This window comes from Lepidochelys olivacea (genome assembly GCF_965140295.1).
Source record: "Lepidochelys olivacea isolate rLepOli2 genome assembly, chromosome: 25".
In the NCBI taxonomy this organism is placed as follows: domain Eukaryota; kingdom Metazoa; phylum Chordata; order Testudines; family Cheloniidae; genus Lepidochelys; species Lepidochelys olivacea.
The window spans coordinates 4,834,530-4,853,720 of record NC_140435.1 but is presented as its reverse complement, the minus strand read 5'-3'; the positions used below and the strand labels follow the sequence as shown (position 1 = coordinate 4,853,720).

Sequence of the window (19,191 nt, the reverse complement as noted above, 5' to 3'; positions counted from 1 at the left end):
GAGGACGAAAGTATCATTGATGTCTCAGGTAGTTCACTGGTTTCCTGGTGCATTTGTCCAGAAATTGTTCTTCAAGGTGGCCCATGAAGAGGTTGGCACATTGGGGAGCCATCCTAGTACCCAGGGTTGCTCCCATGGTCTGGACAAAGTGTTTGTTGTTGAATGTAAAATTGGGAGAGGCGGAAATGGAGGAGTTTGGTGAGGTGTTTGGGGTGGATCTCTGAGTGTTGTCCATTGTCGTGTAGCTATTTGAGGCTGGCAGTGATGCCATCATTGTGAGGGACGTTGGGGTACAGGGAAGTGACATCGATTGGGGCAAAGATGGTGTTCTGAGGGAGGCTGTTAATGTTGTGGAGTTTCTGGAGGAAAAGAAGGTCCCTAGGGTGTGTTCATGGGGATGAGTTTGTAGAATTTTTCTTGGAGTTGTTTGGGGAAGGATTTGATTATGTCCTTAAATTCCTGGGTGAATTGTGGTATAGGGTCATTTTTGGGTTCTTTATAGTAGTTGGTGTCAGAGAGTTGTCAGCTGGCCTCATTAACGTAATCATTATGGTTGAGGACCCTTTTGCTGGTTCGATCCCTATCTGGTGGTTAGATTTCAGGGACTGTACAGCTGTCCTCTTGGCAGTGGAGAGAATATGGTGGATGTGATGTTAAGGATTTTGCAGCCAATTTTTTGAGAAGTTTCACAAAACTCATACCACTGCTGCCTTCCCCCTGCTGAATTTACAATGTTGAGCACATCTGTGGGCCAAATCCTTCAGTCCCTACTACTGTAAATCTCCCATCCATGTTACCTGGAGTTTTCCCTAGGTAAAGATGGCAGGATTTGGCTCAATAGCCAATGAAAACACCTAGTTAATTCTATGACAAATGGGTTCTCAGAAATACAACATTAGCCTCTGGGTTTACATATTTGGCTCAAAGGCCATGTTATCACTTGATTTTTCAATCCCATTTCTGCTCCTGATTTAAACTTGGAACAGGGACAGTAGAACTGAATGAGCATAAGCCATAATGTACTTTACTCGCCTTAATTCTACAAATGTTAATCCTGCAAAGAGGTTCTCCAGTTTCTTTTCAAGCTCATGCGGCTGATTCATTCCTGTCTCATTCATCTCTTACAGAAATATGTTTCCTTCTAACCTGATTGAAGCTTCATTCCAGCAGGTGAGTTCCCTTGATTCTGAGCTCCTAAGTCACCTCTAGGCTCCTGAGAACAATCAAAACAGCCTCATGGGGATGGGTCACATGGGCAACCCTGTGGGCTTGGGTGGCTCTCTCAATATCAGTGATTAGCACCTTTTGCCATAGGAGCCTGGCTGGGAAGAAGCATCCCCCCTTCCACACTCACCCACAGTGACTGTGGCTCATCACAAGGGTGGATCCCGTCTCGTGGCGCATGATTGGAAGCTTCAACCCAGCCGTGTGTGCTGGGGCAGCACATGTTCCCTGGCCAGGCTTTGAGCCCTCCTGGCTGGGAGGCTGCACAGTTGGTGGGTGGGGGTTTCCTCGCTGGTGATATGTCCCATCCTCCCCAGACTCAGCCTCCGTACACATGGGGAGTTAAAAATGAAAAGGGTCTTCTGCTCTCCACTAGAACGAGCCACTCCCCGTTCTCATTGCCTAGGGCCAGATTTCCCAAAGACCCGCAGGGCTCAACTCCTTTGGAAATCTGGCCATTAATGCTGCTCTAAACCGAGCCGTTCGCTTTATCTCTGGCCCGAGCTCTTGTTGGTACCAGATGGCAGAGCCTGCAGGGAAAGGGCGAACAGCAGAGCTTCTGCCTCCTGTGCAGATGCGCCATCCCCACCCCGAGGGGCATGTTGGGGTACGGGTGGGGAATCACCAGGAGGTAGGGGCAGGAAGGGTAGAGAGCTGGGAGGAGGGCAAGAAATGAAGAGTGAGGAGCCAGAAAGGGAGAATGGATGGGGACTGGAGCGGGGAGGGAGAATGAGCCTCTCTGTGGGTGCAGGGAGGCGGCCTAGGGGAAGGAGGCTGCATGTGTGGTGGGGATGGAGAGGGGAGGCAGACTGGCACGTGTGGATTTTGCAGGGTGGAGGCTGTGTCACAAAGACTGTGTGGATTGGGTAGAGGGAGCCTGCGGCAGGTACCAGCCTATTCCAGGCGAACGTGCACCTGTGGTTGGTAGTTGCTGGGTTTTCCTAGGGAGGCAGTAATTGCAGGGTGAAGGGAAGAGAGTGATTTTGGGGGGGGGGTGAGGCAGAAGAAAGCATGGGAGAGACGGTGAAGGTGGGGAGAGCCCAGGGCGGTTGGAATGTGGAACACGAGAGGGGGAGACATCTGAAGAGGAAGAGAGAAGGAAAAGAGAAGAACTGTTCCACAACCGAGAAAAGTTGCATAGAGCAAGAAATAGACTGAAAAAGTCAGGGGGAAAGATCATAAGGTCAATGAGCAAGGAAAGGAAAAAAGAGAGTGAAGCAAAAAGGCAAGAGAGAGAAATGCGAGGGAGACATAGGAAACGCCGTCCTGGTGACTGCAAAGCAAGGCCGACCCCTCCTAGCTGGGGGCAGTTGTCACCACAGCCCGAGCTGTTCATCTGACCTGCCCCCCGCCCCCGTGCAGAGCTGGCTTGAGCCTTAGGGGATGCACCCCACACGCAGGACTGACCTGGGCCCTGGTGTCACTGCTTGAACAAGCCCCTCTGGCAGGACTGTCCCTAGCTATTTTGGTGCCCTACTTAGCCTCCCCGCACAAGGGGACTGTGTGGGGCCCTGCCCCAGGCCTCCGCGGTGTGGGGGAGGAGGGGCTGGCCACTTCCTGCGGGAAGTGGAGTGACCTGGCCCCAGCCTGCTCCGCTCCCCTGGCTCCCAGGCTTGGGGGGAGGGGGAACCGCCCCCCCAGCACTCGCCGGCGGCACTGCTGGGAGCCAGGGGAACGGAGCAGGCTGGGACCGGGTGGCTCTATTTACCGCCACCAGTGAGGACAGGCAGGACTGCTTCTGGAGTCCTCAGGGGAGAGGGGCGAGGTGGGGGCAGAGCAGGGGTGGGAAGAGGCAGAGGTGGGGGCCCTGGAGCAGCAGACAGCTGTGCAGGGCACCAGGAAATGTGGTGCCCCAAATTTCCTGGTGCCCTACGCAGCTGCGTACTTTGCGTATGGATAGGGACGGCCCTGCCCTCCGAGTGAGGCTCGCACTGCCGCTCACTCCCCCCGAACATTCCTCCGTGCCCCAGGAGGGGGCAAGCCCCATTTTTTTGCAAAACCGGGCATTTGTCCCATTTGCTTTTGCTGACGCTCAGTTGACAAGAGCAAATGGGACAAATGCCCAGTTTTGCACACACACAAAAATCGGGACACCAGGGACAGGGCTTAAAATGGACTGTCCCAGCCAAAACAGGACATATGTCACCCTGTCTATCATGCAGGTAAGTGACCTGTGCATGTACCATCAAGTGCATCCTGTAGACTGCACACAGGGATGCTTGGGCTGTGATCTGAAGGAAACAAAAACACTTTCCCATCCTGGTTTCTTGCTCAGGTCACAGCTCGTCTCTTTTATTTTCAGAGGTAGTTCAAGCTGATCTTTATATCACTCTCCCTCATGCAGAACAAGCTCCCCCCTTGCAGTTTTTGGGCTTGAACTGGCACCAGTCAATGGTAGTGGCGCACAATCCAGCCCTTTGCTAGTAGGCCATTATCTTTTAATTTCTTCGATTTTGTTGCAGTATCGAACAGTTCTCGTCCCAGTCGTAAAATCTTCAGGCTTTCCAAAGATCCCAGGGAAACCTCTCAGCTTCATTTACTTTGCACCTGACGATGAAAATCCCGAAATTCAAAGGCCTGTGCTTCTTGAGATCACCCCCTCTCCGGAAATGACCTACCGGACCCTGCCTGGGGCCAGCAGTGAAATGAATGTCTTGGGGATTGTTATCTTTTCTGCTACAATAGGTATTTGCCAAATACAGAGTCAGATTTCATGCTACCCACTGATCAAGCGTTATTTGGAGGCTTTTAATTATAGAGGCATCATAGCAGCTCCATAGTTAAGATTGCGTTGATTAAACCTCTGTGTTCATACTGTGTTGCAGCCGATGAAGTGAGCTGTAGCTCACGAAAGCTCATGCTCAAATAAATTGGTTAGTTTCTAAGGTGCCACAAGTACTCCTTTTCTTTTTGCGAATACAGACTAACACGGCTGCTACTCTGAAACTTAACAAGGCAGGGCTTGTTCTCCGTGTATTCCCAGTACAAGATGCAGTTTATGAGAATTTACAAGTAATTCTATTAATATGGGTAATAATTATTGAAAATAGGCTCTTTATTAAGTGTTTTAAATAATTTTGCAAAAAGAAAAGGAGGACTTGTGGCACCTTAGAGACTAACCAATTTATCTGAACATAAGTTTTCGTGAGCTACAGCTCACTTCATCAGATGTTGCATCCCATGAAGTGAGCTGTAGCTCACAAAAGCTTATACTCAAATAAATTTGTTAGTTTCTAAGGGACCACAAGTACTCCTTTTCTTTTTGCGGATACAGACTAACACGGCTGCTACTCTGTATTCTGTGTTTGTAACCTAACAGAACCAAGCCATCGTAGAACAGCAAATGAGGGAAGGGAAATTGAGGCTAGATGATGGGTGAACAAGAAAGGAAAGATTCTGGATTTTAAGTGGGGGAGGTGAGGAAGGAAAGATGAGTTGCTGGCAGCAAGAAATTGGAGATTGTTCCAAGCACTGGGGATGACATGGTCGAAGATGAAGCTGAAAATGAAAAGCAGATGAGTGGAGGAGTAAGGAGAGAACAGAACAGGAGGGCATGAGATCAGAGATGTAAGTCAGGGGCAAGACTAGGTAAGGCTCTGAAGGGGAGGGAACTTGATGTGGTAAGGCAATGGTTCTCAACCCCTCCAGACCACGGCATCCCTTTCACGAGGCTGATTTGTCTTGTGTACCCCAAGTTTCATCTCACTTAAAAACTACTTTCTTATAAAATCACACGTAAAAATACAAAAGTGTCACAGCCACACTGTTAATGAAAAAGTGCTAGCTTCCTTGTTTTTACCATATAATTATAAAATAAATCAATCGGAATATAAATATTGAGTGCTTGCATTTCAGTGTGTAGCATACAAAGCAGTATAAACTAGTCACTGTATGAAATTTTAGTTTCTACTGACATCACTAGGGCTTTTTACATCACCTGTTGTAAAACTAGGCAAATCTCTAGATGAGTTGATTACCCCTGGAAGAGCTCTGCACACCCCCAGGGGTACATGTACCCCTGTTTGAGAACTACTGTGGTAAGGTGCACAAAGCCAATTAAGAGACTTAAAGGGATGGAGGTGATGTGGTCAGCGCAGTGGGAGAGAAAGGTGACTGATGCACAGGGATGTTTTGAATAGACTGAAGGAAGAGAGGTGAGAAGAGAAGGTAGCAGTGATCCGGGTGAGATCATGGACCAGGGGCGGGGGGATAGAGGAAATGGTGTATCTGGTTATAATAAAGGGGAAGAACTGACAGGATGTGGCCTAGAGACTGCATATGGGGGTGAAGGCAGGAGCAGTAGACAAAAGAGATGAAGATTACACCAAGGCCATGAAACTGGGAGGGGGAAGGAGGGAGGAATTGTCATTAGTGGTAGAGAAGGGAGGTAGCAGAGTGGGACCGGCAGGAAGGAAGGTCACTTCAGTGTTGGAATGGAATGATTGTGATGTGGCAACTGGACCTCTGAAAGGAGATGGCAGATGGCAGACTAGAAATAGAGGCAGGTGCTCCACACAGACATTCCTTCAAGATTTGAGGAGACGTCCATCGTGGACTCAGTTCTCCCCAGGGTCAGCAACATTTGCTCACTGTGTGTTTTTTTTTATTGTAATTCCTTGTCTTCAGATACTGAGCGAAGCCTTCTGCAAGCAGGTGGGATTTGCCACGTAACCTGAACATGCATTGGCTTCAGGTAGTTTCCCCCTGTGGTTCTTCAGGTAGCCTCTTCAACGGACATTGCCTTGCCTCTGGCTGTCCAGAGCTTCAGCCTGGGGGTTGCTGTTTCTAAAAATACCAACATTAAACTTGAAGATTATGAACAGAATTCTAATGACGCTCATTTGGGCCAGTATCTCAGCCCATCCCATGCCATTCTGAAGTCATCACAGGCTCCTAGAACAGGACAGCGGTTGCTGTTTTCTAGCTGGCCATATGAGGGAATTCTCTCCGCGGGTCCAACATTCACTGCACAGACATTCTCCCAGGGTGTGACTGACAGAAAGGGATCTAACTGCTCTCTCTCTAGGGCTAGACAGACAGTAGCCTAGGGGTTCTCAAACTGGGGGTCATGACCCCTCAGGGTCACAAGGTGGGTGCATGGGGGTCATGAGCTGTCAGCTCTGTTAAATTAAATTAACCCCCCTCATTTTTAATTTATGAGAGGGGTCACACTCAGAGGCTTGCTGTGTGGAAGGGGTCACCAATACAAAACGTTTGAAAACCACTGGACTAGCCTTTCTTGGCACATGAGGGCAGCTAACCCAGTGCACACCCCTCCCCCATGAGCAAGTGGCAGAGAGGAGGTGAAGATGGAGAAACCTTGGCTCCACAGCCCCCACCTCCAGCTAGAGCTGCTGGCTGGGTGGGAAGGAAGAGTAACTTCCTCCCTCCCGCCAGCACAGCAGGGGAATAGCTAACTCCCCTGTCCTCCCCTCTCCGAGCAAGGGGACAACAGAAAGTGCCACTGTTACATGCCAACCCTTACTCTGGGCTGAGTGCAAGGATCTCAGTTAAGCCCATACTGACTATAATTTCCTACTCCTCTGTGGCTTATCTAGGGGTTCTCTGGAGTTTCACGTCAATGACTCAGTGTAACTTATGAATTAAAGCAACTATAATAAATATTTAGATCCTCCTGGGCCATCTTTCAAAGGGTAGGTTGAATAGATGCTCAACACACAGCAGTCCTACCCCTTGCCCTCCCTTACTCCCAGTGTGGTGCCCATGGAGGGGAAGGGGGATGAGTCGATGAGTCTTTACTATGTCCCGAGGGAGAAGACCAAGGAATACACCTCTGCCAGTGTAGGGCTACCCTTTCTGGTGTACTAGGGTGCTTCTGCATTCCTTCTACCTGCGAGGGGTGTAGACAGGACTGGTGGCCCAGTTGCTACATGTGTGGCTATGGATTTGGTGGCCAAAGGTCTAGTTAGCACTCCTGGTGTCATACGAGCCAGCAAGTGCGACTGCAGTAGTAGGCCCACAGACACGTCACTCTGTGCTCGACAGGCCGCGGATGCCAAGGAGGACAGTATCGATGGGCTGGGTGCCCAGAAAGCCAGAGGAAAGGCGCTTACTGGATTTAGCTGGTACCACAAGCACTCTGTTCATACTGGTATCAGGGCACCAAAGGAATCTTAGATCATTAGCTGCCCCTCAGCTGCAGAGCTTGAGACGAGTCTCTTGTGTGATTCTGAAGGCCCTGGAGAAGGAGACCTCTCTCTCTCGTCTCTGGAGTGATGCTCATTGCTACCCCTTCTTGAGACAATTGGCACATGGATCAAACTTGATACCTGGGGTCTTTTGGGTGTCTCAGCCTTGGTGCTCAGGGTGGAATCTCACTGGGGTGCTAGCTGAGAGGGACTGGATGGAGGCCTGAGCCTTAGATATATCGTTCTTCGTCATGTGGGAGAAGCCTTCACAGAGCACTCCAGAAAAATAACTTGAGGCAGGCACCCCAAGCCTGCTGTGTCGCTTGGAAAAGAGCAGCACAGGGAGCAATAGCCAGGGATATGCCCTTTGCCAAAACAAGAAAAGCATTTAAGCGCGCCCATCATTGAGTGGCATAGAAGCATCGAAGGAGGGGCATGTCTTAAACCTGTGGATGTAGCTTCTGCTGTAACAGCTCAACTCCAAGGGGGCTCCAAGCCATCTAGCTATCTAGGAAATTTTTAAAAAAACGTTGGTAAAGCCAATGGGTAAACGAAAAGGGCTGACTACCTAAGAACTGCACTAACCAGTCACCAGCAACTAACTGCAGTAGGATCACTGAGAAGCAGGCTGGCACTGAAGGCATTCTGTCTCACATATAGGCGGTAAGAAGAAACTGAAAGTCAGATGGCCTTACTCTGTGTGGGGATGGAGGGACACAAGGACATCAAGGGTGCAGGGTGGCCCTAGCAGACACTGCTTCCCAGTAAATTTGATCTCACATGCCATGGGAACCATGTTGGCAGATACTTGAAGAACTACTTTTATTTTGTTAAAAGCTAGGAAATTGAGAGTTATGGCTTCCCCAGCAGTCTTGACTCCTGAGTATGACCAACACAGTAAGATTTGTCATTATGGAATCAAACAAGAATAGGCAAAGTCACATGCTATTAGGTGAATACAGTACTATAGTAGAAATAAGGTGCAATCCCTGTCATTCAAGAAGAGGGGTAGTTTAGTCTGTTGCATTATGGGCTGTATTAATCTCACAAAACTAACTTTTGGAGGGTCAGTGCCACAGGAAATGGATTATTCTGTTACTACCAAATAGGAGCAGGAAAAATAGTCCACCTGCCTCTAGAAGTTACTGCTTGGTGGTGGTGAAGTAGGCCTACCAGCTCCCTGCCCAAAAGAAGGGGCCAGATCAGACTTCTCTGTAACTTGAAGTCTTTGAACTGTGCTTTGAGGACTTCAGTCATTCAGCCAGAGGTTAGGGATCTATCACAGGAGTGGGTGAGTGAGGTTCTGTGGCCTGCAATGTGCAGGAGGTCAGACTAGATGATCACGATGATCCCTTCTGACCTTAAAGTCTATGAGTCTATCATAAGCCTAGGTTGTTAGGGAAAGATAACATGACTTCAGAGAGGGTGGGGTCAGGATATGGGGCTAAATAAATTCAGATAAATTTTACAGAGGTCCAAAGCTTGTTATATCCCTCTTCCCTGCCCAGCGTTTGACTTTCTACTTTGGGTTTGTCTTCACTGCAGTAGCAGCTCAAGGTATAACTCAAATATTGTTCCTAAACTGATTCCCAGAAGTTTGTAGGGGAATGACACTTCAGTGCTGCTTATGCTGGAGCAAATAATGCAGTGGGGATGCAGCTGCTCTGTGCTGCTGATCCAATTACTCTGTGCAGCTTGAGTGTTATTTTGCAGTGTGTCCACTCTCCCTCAAGCGAGGCTAACTGGAGCGGAGGTAACTCGAGTATAGATAACTCGAGCTAACTTTGCAGTAAAGACAGCCTTGGATTGCCAGCTCCTTGATGTAGGGAACTGTCCTTGACTCTGTGTTTGTGCAGTATTTAGCACACTGGGGCCCTGTTCTTGACTGGTCCCTAGGTCCTACTGTAATAAACATGAATAATAATAATAATATAATATAAATTGCAAGGATGTTTATCTTGAATAGAAATTTGCTCTTTTGGGAGTCTGTCAATTGACCCTATATTGCAGCCACCAGCGACTGAAGGTCTTTGCATGTTAAAGGAACAAGTTAAGAATTACTTAACTTCAAGTCACCAGGGCGTGATGAAATACATCCTAGAATACTCAAGGAGCTGACTGAGATAGCTGAGCCATTAGCAATTATCTTTGAAAAGTCATGGAAGACAGGAGAGATTCCAGAAGAATGGAAAAGGGCAAATCTCGTGCCCATCTATAAAATGGGAAATAAGGACAACCCAGGGAACTACAGAACAGTCAGCTTAACTTCCAGAAAGATAATGGAGCAAATAATTAAGAATCAATTTGCAAAATCTAGAAGATAATAAGGTGATAAATAACAGTCAGCACAGGGGTGAAAGTAACTTAAAGGACTACCAGTACGCTGGAGTCCTGAGTGAGGGCATGGCCTCAACCGGAAGAGGCGTGGCCTTTAAATCTCTGGGCCCTTTAAATCACCGACAGAGCCTGCTGCTGCTAGCCTGGGGCTCTGGCAGTGGGCTTGGGTGGCGCTTTAAAGGGCCTGGGGCTCCCCGCAGCAGCCCGAGCCCCTGGCCCTTTAAATCACCACCAGACCCCCCCTGCAGGAGCCCTGGGGTAGCGGCGGCAGGGCTCTGGCGGTGATTTAAAGGGCCTGGGGCTCCCCATAGTGGCTCAAGCCCTGGGCCCTTTAAATCACCACCGGGGAAGCTGGTCCAGTGTGGCAAGGTGTACTCTACCATACCAGCTTACTTTCACCTCTGAGTCAGCATGGATTTATCAAGCACAAATCCTGTCAAACCAACCTGATAGCTTTCTTTGACAGAGTAACAAGCCTAGTGGATATGGGGGAAGTGGTAGACGTGGTATATCCTGACTTTAGTAAGGCTTTTGATACTGTCTTGCATGAGCTTCTCTTAAACAAACCAGGGAAATGCAACCTAGATGGAGTTACTATAAGGTGAGTGCATAACTGGTTGGAAAACCGTTCCCAGAGAGTAGTTATTAGTGGTTCACAGTCATGCTGGAAGGACATAATGAATGGGGTCCCACAGGGATCAGTTCTGGGTCCGATTCTGTTCAATATCTTCATCAATGATTTAGATAATGGAATAGAGCGTACACTTATAAAGTTTGTAAATGATACCAAGCTGGGAGGGGCTGCAAGTACTTTGGAGGATATGATTATAATTCAAAAAGATCTGGACAAACTGGAGAAATGGTCTGAAGTAAATAGGATGAAATTCAATAAGGACAAATGCAAAGTATTCCACTTAGGAAGGAACAATCCACATACAAAATGGGAAATGACTGCCTAGGAAGGAGTACTGTGGAAAGGGATCTGGGGGTCATAGTGGATCACAAACTAAATATGAGTCAACTGTGTAATGCTGTTGCAAGAAAAGGAAACATCATTCTGGGATGTATTAGCAGGAGTGTTGTAAGCAAGACACGAGAAGTAATTCTTCCGCTATACTCTGTGCTGATTAGGCCTCAACTGGAGTATTGTGTCCAGGTCTGGATGCCACATTTCAGGAAGGATGTGGACAAATTGGAGAAAGTCCAGAGAAGAGCAACCAAAATGATTAAATGTCTAGAAAACATGACCTATGAGGGAAGATTGAAAAAACTGGGTTGTTTAGTCTGGAAAAGAGAAGACTGAGCGGGGACATAAGTTTACAAGTACATAAAAGGTTGTTACAAGGAGAAGGGAGAAAAATTGTTGTTCTTAACTTCTGAGGATAGGACAAGAAACAATAGACTTAAATTGCAGCAACGGAGGTTTAGATTGGATATTAGTCCTGCCATAATTGCAGGGGACTGGATTAGATGACCTCTCGAGGTCCCTTCCAATCCTCTGATTCTATGTTCCATATCAATGCTGTTTAGTAACTCAAGTTAACATGTCTGGTTGCAGGCCTCCTTCTAGGGAAAATGGGTGAGCGTGGAACTCCTTTAGTCAACGTGTGCCAGTGTCTGAATGAAGCAGTTATGAAGATTGTCTCAATGGCGGTTTGGTAAGTAAATAATTCTGATTGACTTGATTTGGGTATTTTCATATCTCCCAGTTAAGCCCAGTTGCAGTTAAATTGCTACAAAAAAGAAAAAAATTTCAGGAACTGTAAGTTCAGGATGTTAAAATATTCCCTCTTCTGCAGTCAACATAAAAGCAAAGCACTTGGAAAGTCTCATCAAATGGACCTATTCATACCCTTACGTCTGAGAGTTAATCGTTCTCATTTTATAATCATTCTGATTTCTATTGGGGGTGCAATGGCAGTTCATGTCAACATTCCTGAGCCAGCTTTAATCTAGGTCACTTGAGTGCTGGTAGCAGGCGTTTGGTTCAATGTGGGCTGTACAAGCCACCCTGAATCCTGGGTAAGTACTCAGGGGGCTAGCCCACATGCTGCCATAACTTCCCTGCTACGAGTATGCGAGTTAGCTAGGTCAAAGCAATCACAGCCTGTGACAAGAGTATAGACATGACCTAGGTTACTGGTTCACATTAACTGTGGTTAGAAAACTTTCAGATGAAACCTTGATGTGGGCTCTTGCACTAGAATTCAGCAAACCAGAGTGTCTACCCTGTGTGCTGAATGAGACAGGGGTCGGGGGGGTGGGGCGGAAGGGGAAGTAGTATGCAAGCATGTAATCAAAGAGTGCTTGATAGTGCATATGCTCAAAGGGGGCCAAATTAAAGTTGCATAGGCAACCTTAATTCTGATATTACCTTAACTTTTGAGTGCTTGACTTTGGCTATGTCTGTACTATCCCAGTAAGTAGACTTACGCTATGCAACTCCAGCTATGTTCACATATCTTAGGTCGAGTTACCACAAGGTTTACACTGCGGGGGGTTGACAGAAGAAACTCTCCTCTTGTCTCACCTTACTCATCTCGTTAGGGATAGAGTACAGGGGTTGACTGGAGAGCGATCTGCTGTTGATTTGGTGAGTCTTTGGACCCGCTAAATCAACCGCCGGTGGATCGATCTCAGAGTGTCCATCCTGGCTGTAGTGTAGATGTAGCCTCCATAATCTTAATGGTCTTTGAACATAGGGGTTTGTGTGTTTATGTTATATAGATATATAGCTTTGTAAACTCTCTTGAGCACTGGACTTGTTTTAGAACAACTGTATTGGGCAGATGTATGCTTTCTAAAGCATGCCCGTGCTGACATGCAGTGTTTAAAATGCTGTGAAACATCATAAATATACGAAAGGACATTGAATAACTAATTAATTCTCCCTATTCCAAAGCCCCAAACTAGCCTGCACAAGCTGTAGCATTTGACACTCATCATTTTTGGAATAAGAAAAGGAGGACTTGTGGCACCTTAGAGACTAACAAATTTATTTGAGCATGAGCTTTCGTGAGCTACAGCTCACTTCATCGGATGCATTCAGTGGAAAATACAGTGGGGAGATTTATATACACAGAGAACATGAAACAATGGGTGTTACCATACACACTGTAACCAGAGTGATCAGGTAAGGTGAGCTATTACCAGCAGGAGAACGGGGTTTGGGGGGGGAGGGAGGGGGAACCTTTTGCAGTGATAATCAAGGTGGGCCATTTCCAGCAGTTGACAAGAACGTCTGAGGAACAGTGAGGGGAGGGGGGGGAGGAGGAGAATAAACATGGGGAAATAGTTTTACTTTGTGTAATGACCCATACACTCCCAGTCTTTATTCAAGCCTAAGTTAATTGTATCCAGTTTGCAAATTAATTCCAATTCAGCAGTCTCTCCTTGGAGTCTGTTTTTGAAGTTTTTTGTCGAAGAATTGCCACTTTTAGGTCTGTAATCGAGTGACCAGAGAGATTGAAGTGTTCTCCAACTGGTTTTTGAATGTTATAATTCTTCACATCTGATTTGTGTCCATTTATTCTTTTACGTAGAGACTGTCCAGTTTGGCCAATGTACATGGCAGAGGGGCATTGCTGGCACATGATGGCATATATCACATTGGTAGATGTGCAGGTGAATGAGCCTCTGATAGTGTGGCTGATGTGATTAGGCCCTGTGATGGTGTCCCCTGAATAGATATGTGGACACAGTTGGCAATGGGCTTTGTTGCAAGGATAGGTTCCTGGGTTAGTGGTTCTGTTGTGTGGTGTGTGGTTGCTGGTGAGTATTTGCTTCAGGTTGGGGGGCTGTTGGTAAGCAAGGACTGGCCTGTCTCCCAAGATCTGTGAGAGTGATGGGTTGTCCTTCAGAACAGGTTGTAGATCCTTGATGATGCGTTGGAGAGGTTTTAGCCGGGGGCTGAAGGTGATGGCTAGTGGTGTTCTGTTATTTTCTTTGTTGGGCCTGTCCTGTAGTAGGTAACTTCTGGGTACTCTTCTGGCTCTGTCAATCTGTTTTTTCACTTCAGCAGGTGGGTATTGTAGTTGTAAGAATGCTCAATAGAGTTCTTGTAGGTGTTTGTCTCTGTCTGAGGGGTTGGAGCAAATGCGGTTGTATCGTAGAGCTTGGCTGTACACAATGGATCATGTGGTGTGGTCTGGATGAAAGCTGGAGGCATGTAGGTAGGCATAGCGGTCAGTAGGTTTCCAGTATAGGGTGGTGTTTATGTGACCATCGCTTATTAGCACTGTAGTGTCCAGGAAGTAGATCTCTTGTGTGGACTGGTCCAGGCTGAGGTTGATGGCGGGATGGAAATTGTTGAAACCATGGGTGGAATTCCTCAAGGGCTTCTTTTCCATGGGTCCAGATGATGATGTCATCAATGTAGCACAAGTAGAGTAGGGGCATTAGGGGGACAAGAGCTGAGGAAGCATTGTGCTAAGCCAGCCATAAAAATGTTGGCATACTGTGGGGCCATGCGGGTACCCATAGCAGTGCCGCTGATTTGAAGGTATACATTGTCCGCAAATGTGAAATAGTTATGGGTGAGGACAAAGTCACAAAGTTCAGCCACCAGGTTTGCTGTGACATTGTCGGGGATACTGTTCCTGACGGCTTGTAGTCCATCTTTGTGCGGAATGTTGGTGTAGAGGGCTTCTACATCCATAGTGGCCAAGATGGTGTTTTCAGGAAGATCACCGATGGATTGTAGTTTCCTCAGGAAGTCAGTGGTATCTCGAAGATAGCTGGGAGTGCTGGTAGCGCAGGGCCTGAGGAGGGAGTCTACATAGCCAGACAATCCTGCTGTCAGGGTGCCAATGCCTGAGATGATGGGGCGTTCAGGATTTCCAGGTTTATGGATCTTGGGTAGCAGATAGAATACCCCTGGTCAGGGTCCCAGGGGTGTGTCTGAGCGGATTTGTTCTTGTGCTTTTTCAGGGAGTTTCTTGAGCAAATGGTGTAGTTTCTTTTGGTAGCCCTCAGTGGGATCAGAGGGTAATGGCTTGTAGAAAGTGGTGTTGGAGAGCTGCCTAGCAGCCTCTTGTTCATATTCCAACCTATTCATGATGACGACAGCACCTCCTTTGTCAGCCTTTTTGATTAAGATGTCAGAGTTGTTTCTGAGGCCGTGGATGGCATTGTGTTCTGCACGGCTGAAGTTATGAGGCAAGTGAGGCTACTTTTCCACAATTTCAGCCCGTGCATGTCGGCGGAAGCATTCTATGTAGAAGTCCAGTCTGTTGTTTCGACCTTCAGGAGGAGTCCACCTAGAATCCTTCTTTTTGCAGTTTTGGTAGGAAGGTCTCTGTGGGTTAGTATGTTGTTCAGAAGTCTGTTAGAAATATTCCTTGAGTCGGAGATGCCGAAAATAGGATTCTAGGTCACCACAGAACTGTATCATGTTCATGGGGGTGGAGGGGCAGAAGGAGAGGCCCTGAGATAGGACAGATTCTTCTGCTGGGCTAAGAGTATAGTTGGATAGATTAACAATATTGCTGGGTGGGTTAAGGGAACCACTGTTGTGGCCCCTTGAGGCATGTAGTAGTTTAGATAGTTTAGTGTCCTTTTTCTTTTGTAGAGAAGCAAAGTGTGTGTTGTAAATGGCTTGTCTAGTTTTTGTAAAGTCCAGCCACGAGGAAGTTTGTGTTGAAGGTTGGTTTTTTATGAGAGCATCCAGTTTTGAGAGCTCATTCTTAATCTTTCCTGGTTTGCTGTAGAGGATTTTGATCAGGTGGTTCTGCAGTTTCTTTGAGAGCCTGTGGTACAAGCTGTCAGCATAGTCTGTTTGGAATGTTGTCCAGACTCTTTGGAATATATTTTAAAGCCACAGCTCCCAAATGCCTTGTCCACTTTGCCTCAAACTCTTCTGAAAAACTCTACTCTGGTAAAATATCACCCCGGGAAGTTTCAAGGGACTCGTTTCAGTTTGGTAAAGTTGGGTGAAGAGAGAAAAAGGAGATGGAAATCTGGCTTCCAGCAATAGAAGGTTTGTTTGAAGATTAACTAAAGAGATGAGGCTACTGGTTCTCTGTAGTAAGAAGAGCCTCAGCAGTTACATTAGCTAGGAAAAAATAAGAACTAATTCTCATACTTCAGGATATAAAAGGTTAATGAGCTTGGGTCAAGAGGAGCTCTCATAGACTTTAGTCAGAAGGAACCATCGTGATCATATAGTCTGACCTCCTGCACATCACAGGCAACAGAACCTCACCCACCCACTCCTGAAATAGACCCTTAACCTCTGGTTGAGTCCTGAAGTCCTCAAAGCAGTTTAAAGACTTCAAGTTACAGAGAATCCACCATTTATACTAGTTTTAACCTGCAAGCGACCTGTGCCCCATGCTGCACATGAAGGAGAAAAATGCTCAGGGTCTCTGCCAATCTGATGGGAGGGAAAATTCCTTCATGACCCCAAATATGGACCCTGAGCATATGGACAAGACCCACCAGCCAGACACCTGGGAAAGAATTCTCTGTAGTAACCCAGAGCCCTCCCCATCTAATATCCCATCTCACCACATAGCGTAACGGTTGGATTCATCATGTGGAATTTTATACCTTTCTCTGGTTTATACAACATTTGGCCACACCTGGAGACACTCTAGCACAGGGGTAGGCAACCGGCGGCCCGCAGGCCACACGCAGCCTGTCAGGGTAATCGCTGGCAGGCCACCAGAATGTTTACATTTGCACAGCCACCCACAGCTCCCAGTGGCCATGGTTCGCCGTTCCTGGCCAATGGGACCTGCGGGAAGCGGTGGCCAGCACGGTCCTGCAGCCCGCACCGCTTCCCACAGCCCCATTGGCCAGGAATGGCGAACCACAGCCACTGGGAGCTGCAGGTGGCCATGCAAATATAAATGAACTGTCTGGGGGCCTGCCAGCGGTTACGCTGATAGGCCGCATGCAGGTTGCCCACCACTGCTCTAGCAGAACAGGATGGTCTTTTCTGTTATGACATTTTCTATGGTCCTATCCCAATGAGCAAATTTTTACTATTCTTATTGTAGGTACTTCCCATTTGGCATTGTGTTTCTCATTGCTGGGAAGATTTTGGAAATGGAGGATCCAGCTGTGATTGGAAAGAAATTGGGACTCTATGCCATAACGGTGGTGACAGGGCTAGTCATCCATGGACTTATCCTATTGCCTTTGCTTTTTGCACTCATTACCAGGAAAAACCCCTTCGCTTTCATCCAGGGAATACTGCAAGCCCTGCTGATCGCCCTCGCGACATCATCCAGGTATGACAAAGTGGGTCTGGTCATCATTCGTCACAGACATTCCATTGTTCCAGCTGAGAGGGAAGCTGGTTTCATTATTCAAGTCTAGGGTGTGTATAAATGTTTTCATCCTTGGTTTAACACAAGGGTTTGCTGAGTAATGTACTAATCACTGGTCCCTCAAGTGCTATTCTTGCAAGGGAAATACCTTAGCAAACTCCTTCCAGCTAGTTGGGGATTGGTCCTGCTTTGAGAAGGGGGTTGGACTAGATAACCTTCTGAGGTCCCTTCCAATCCTGATAGTCTATGATTCTATTTGAACTATCGGAGAGTTATGATACTTACTCATTGTTTAAACCCCTCCCCCTCTCCAAAAACTGTCCTTTGAATGAAGCTACAGCAAAAAAACAGCTGAAGTTTGAAACTTTAGATGTGGCTTGGGCCTTGTTCTCCATGAAAATTAGAGCCATTGCCTGGTTTGAGCAGTGTGGGGGAGAATAAGTCAGCGTGGTAAGAAATTTAAAGGAAGCCTTGCTCTTTCTGCATGTTCAGTCAGTGCTAAGGGTTTTTAGAACCACTCTAGAACCACAGTATTCAAAATGGGGATGGTACTGTGGATTTATAGAGAGGCAATATGATATTTTCTATCTATCCCTTTCCTAATGATTTTTAACATTGTTCACTTTTTTGACTGCCACTGCACATTGAGTGGATGTTTTCAGAGAACTATCCACTACTGCAAGATCTCTTTCTTGAGGGGTAACAGCTAATTTAGACCCCATCATTTTATATGTATAGTTAGGATTATGTTTTCCAACGTGCATTACTTTGCATCTATCAACATTGAATTTCATCTGACATTTTGTTGTCCAGTCACTTGGTTTGGTGAGATCCCTTTGTAACTCTTTGTGGTCAGCTTTTGTGTTGTCTGCAAACTTTGCCACCTCACTGTTCACCCCAATTGAGACAAAGAGTTCTGACACTTTCCTTTCACCATTGTTTAAGAGGGAGGTGGAAGCTGATGTACAGAATTTTCACTGAGCAGATCTGGTGACCTTGTGCCTCCAGCAGCCTTCTTATTAACTGCCTCAATGACACCAACAGCAATGGAAATTGTTATTTCTTTGCAATGCAGCTCAGCAACCCTGCCCATCACCCTGAAATGTCTTCTGGAAAACAATGGAATAGACAGACGGGTGGCACGATTTGTTCTCCCTGTTGGCGCAACCATTAATATGGATGGGACTGCACTGTACGAGGCAGTCGCTGCAATCTTTATTGCTCAGGTCAATGAGTACGATTTGGACTTGGGACAAATTATAACTATAAGGTAAATACATTTCTTCCTTTATTTACACTAAATCTGTTCTCTTTCTTCCCTATCCAGATCTAAGGACAGCGTATCATAACAGCTACCAAATTTCCCACTCAGACATGTAACAGAATGACCAATGTTAAGGTAGACGTGTTTGGACGGTAGCATATCATAAGCACAGAAGCATCTCACTACTTCTTTACCTGTTGCAGTGCCTTTGAGGTCCTATATACTCTAAGGGCATGTTAACTCTACAGATCCTAGAGCATCATAGCCATGGCATAGCCCATGTGAATGCAGCCTGCACCGACAGGAGTTTCTCTATTGGTGTACAAATGCTGTGCAAGGAAGCTGTGTCTATACTAGGGGTTTTGCTGGCATTGCTGTGTTGGTCAAGGGTGGGGTTTTTTCCACACTCCTGAACACCATAGTTATGTCAACCTAAATGTAAGTGTAGATCAGGCCTAAAGCAGTACAATTCCCTGAGCCTGGATGCAGTTATATTGGTATAGAAGTGCTTATACTGGTACAGTTCATTCCCATTCAGGAAGAGGAATAAGCCAGGCTGGTAAAAGATACCTCTGTACCAGTATCGCTGCGTGCATGATGGGGGTTGTACAAGTATGCAGCATTCTGGGTTTTTGAGTACATAAGCCGTGGCCTCTGCACTTTGTCACCATTGGGGATTTCACACCAGTAATGTGTTGGATGGAAACTTCTATTTTCATTGTCTTTGGGGAACATGATGTTTTTCACTTGCTGTGGCCAATGCAGTACAAGGAAGTCCCTTAGGCTACTGCTCAAGTGTCCTGGATCATCTAGATTTAAGGAACTAAACTCAGCAGCAGCTGTTTCTTGCGTCTCCACCACACTCTTCTCTGAGCTACACTTTTTTTCAGGAATGTGCATGGTTACATCCATTTGAGATGGAGATATGGATGCTGCAATAGCT

The 19,191-nt window shown here is 46.8% G+C and overlaps 1 protein-coding gene across 1 annotated transcript in view; it reads left to right on the top strand.

Moving 5' to 3' along the window:
* Positions 1–19,191, top strand: part of LOC311512929 (excitatory amino acid transporter 5-like) — a gene marked incomplete at its 5' end in the record, with an annotated part of 77,231 nt that overhangs the window by 34,117 nt on the left and 23,923 nt on the right. Inside the window, 5 exons of the mRNA XM_084614386.1 lie at positions 1,128–1,170; positions 3,687–3,909; positions 11,269–11,368; positions 16,712–16,945; positions 18,060–18,254. Of these exons, the coding sequence (XP_084470512.1) occupies positions 1,128–1,170; positions 3,687–3,909; positions 11,269–11,368; positions 16,712–16,945; positions 18,060–18,254 (795 nt within the window). The remainder of the gene's footprint in view (positions 1–1,127; positions 1,171–3,686; positions 3,910–11,268; positions 11,369–16,711; positions 16,946–18,059; positions 18,255–19,191) is intronic.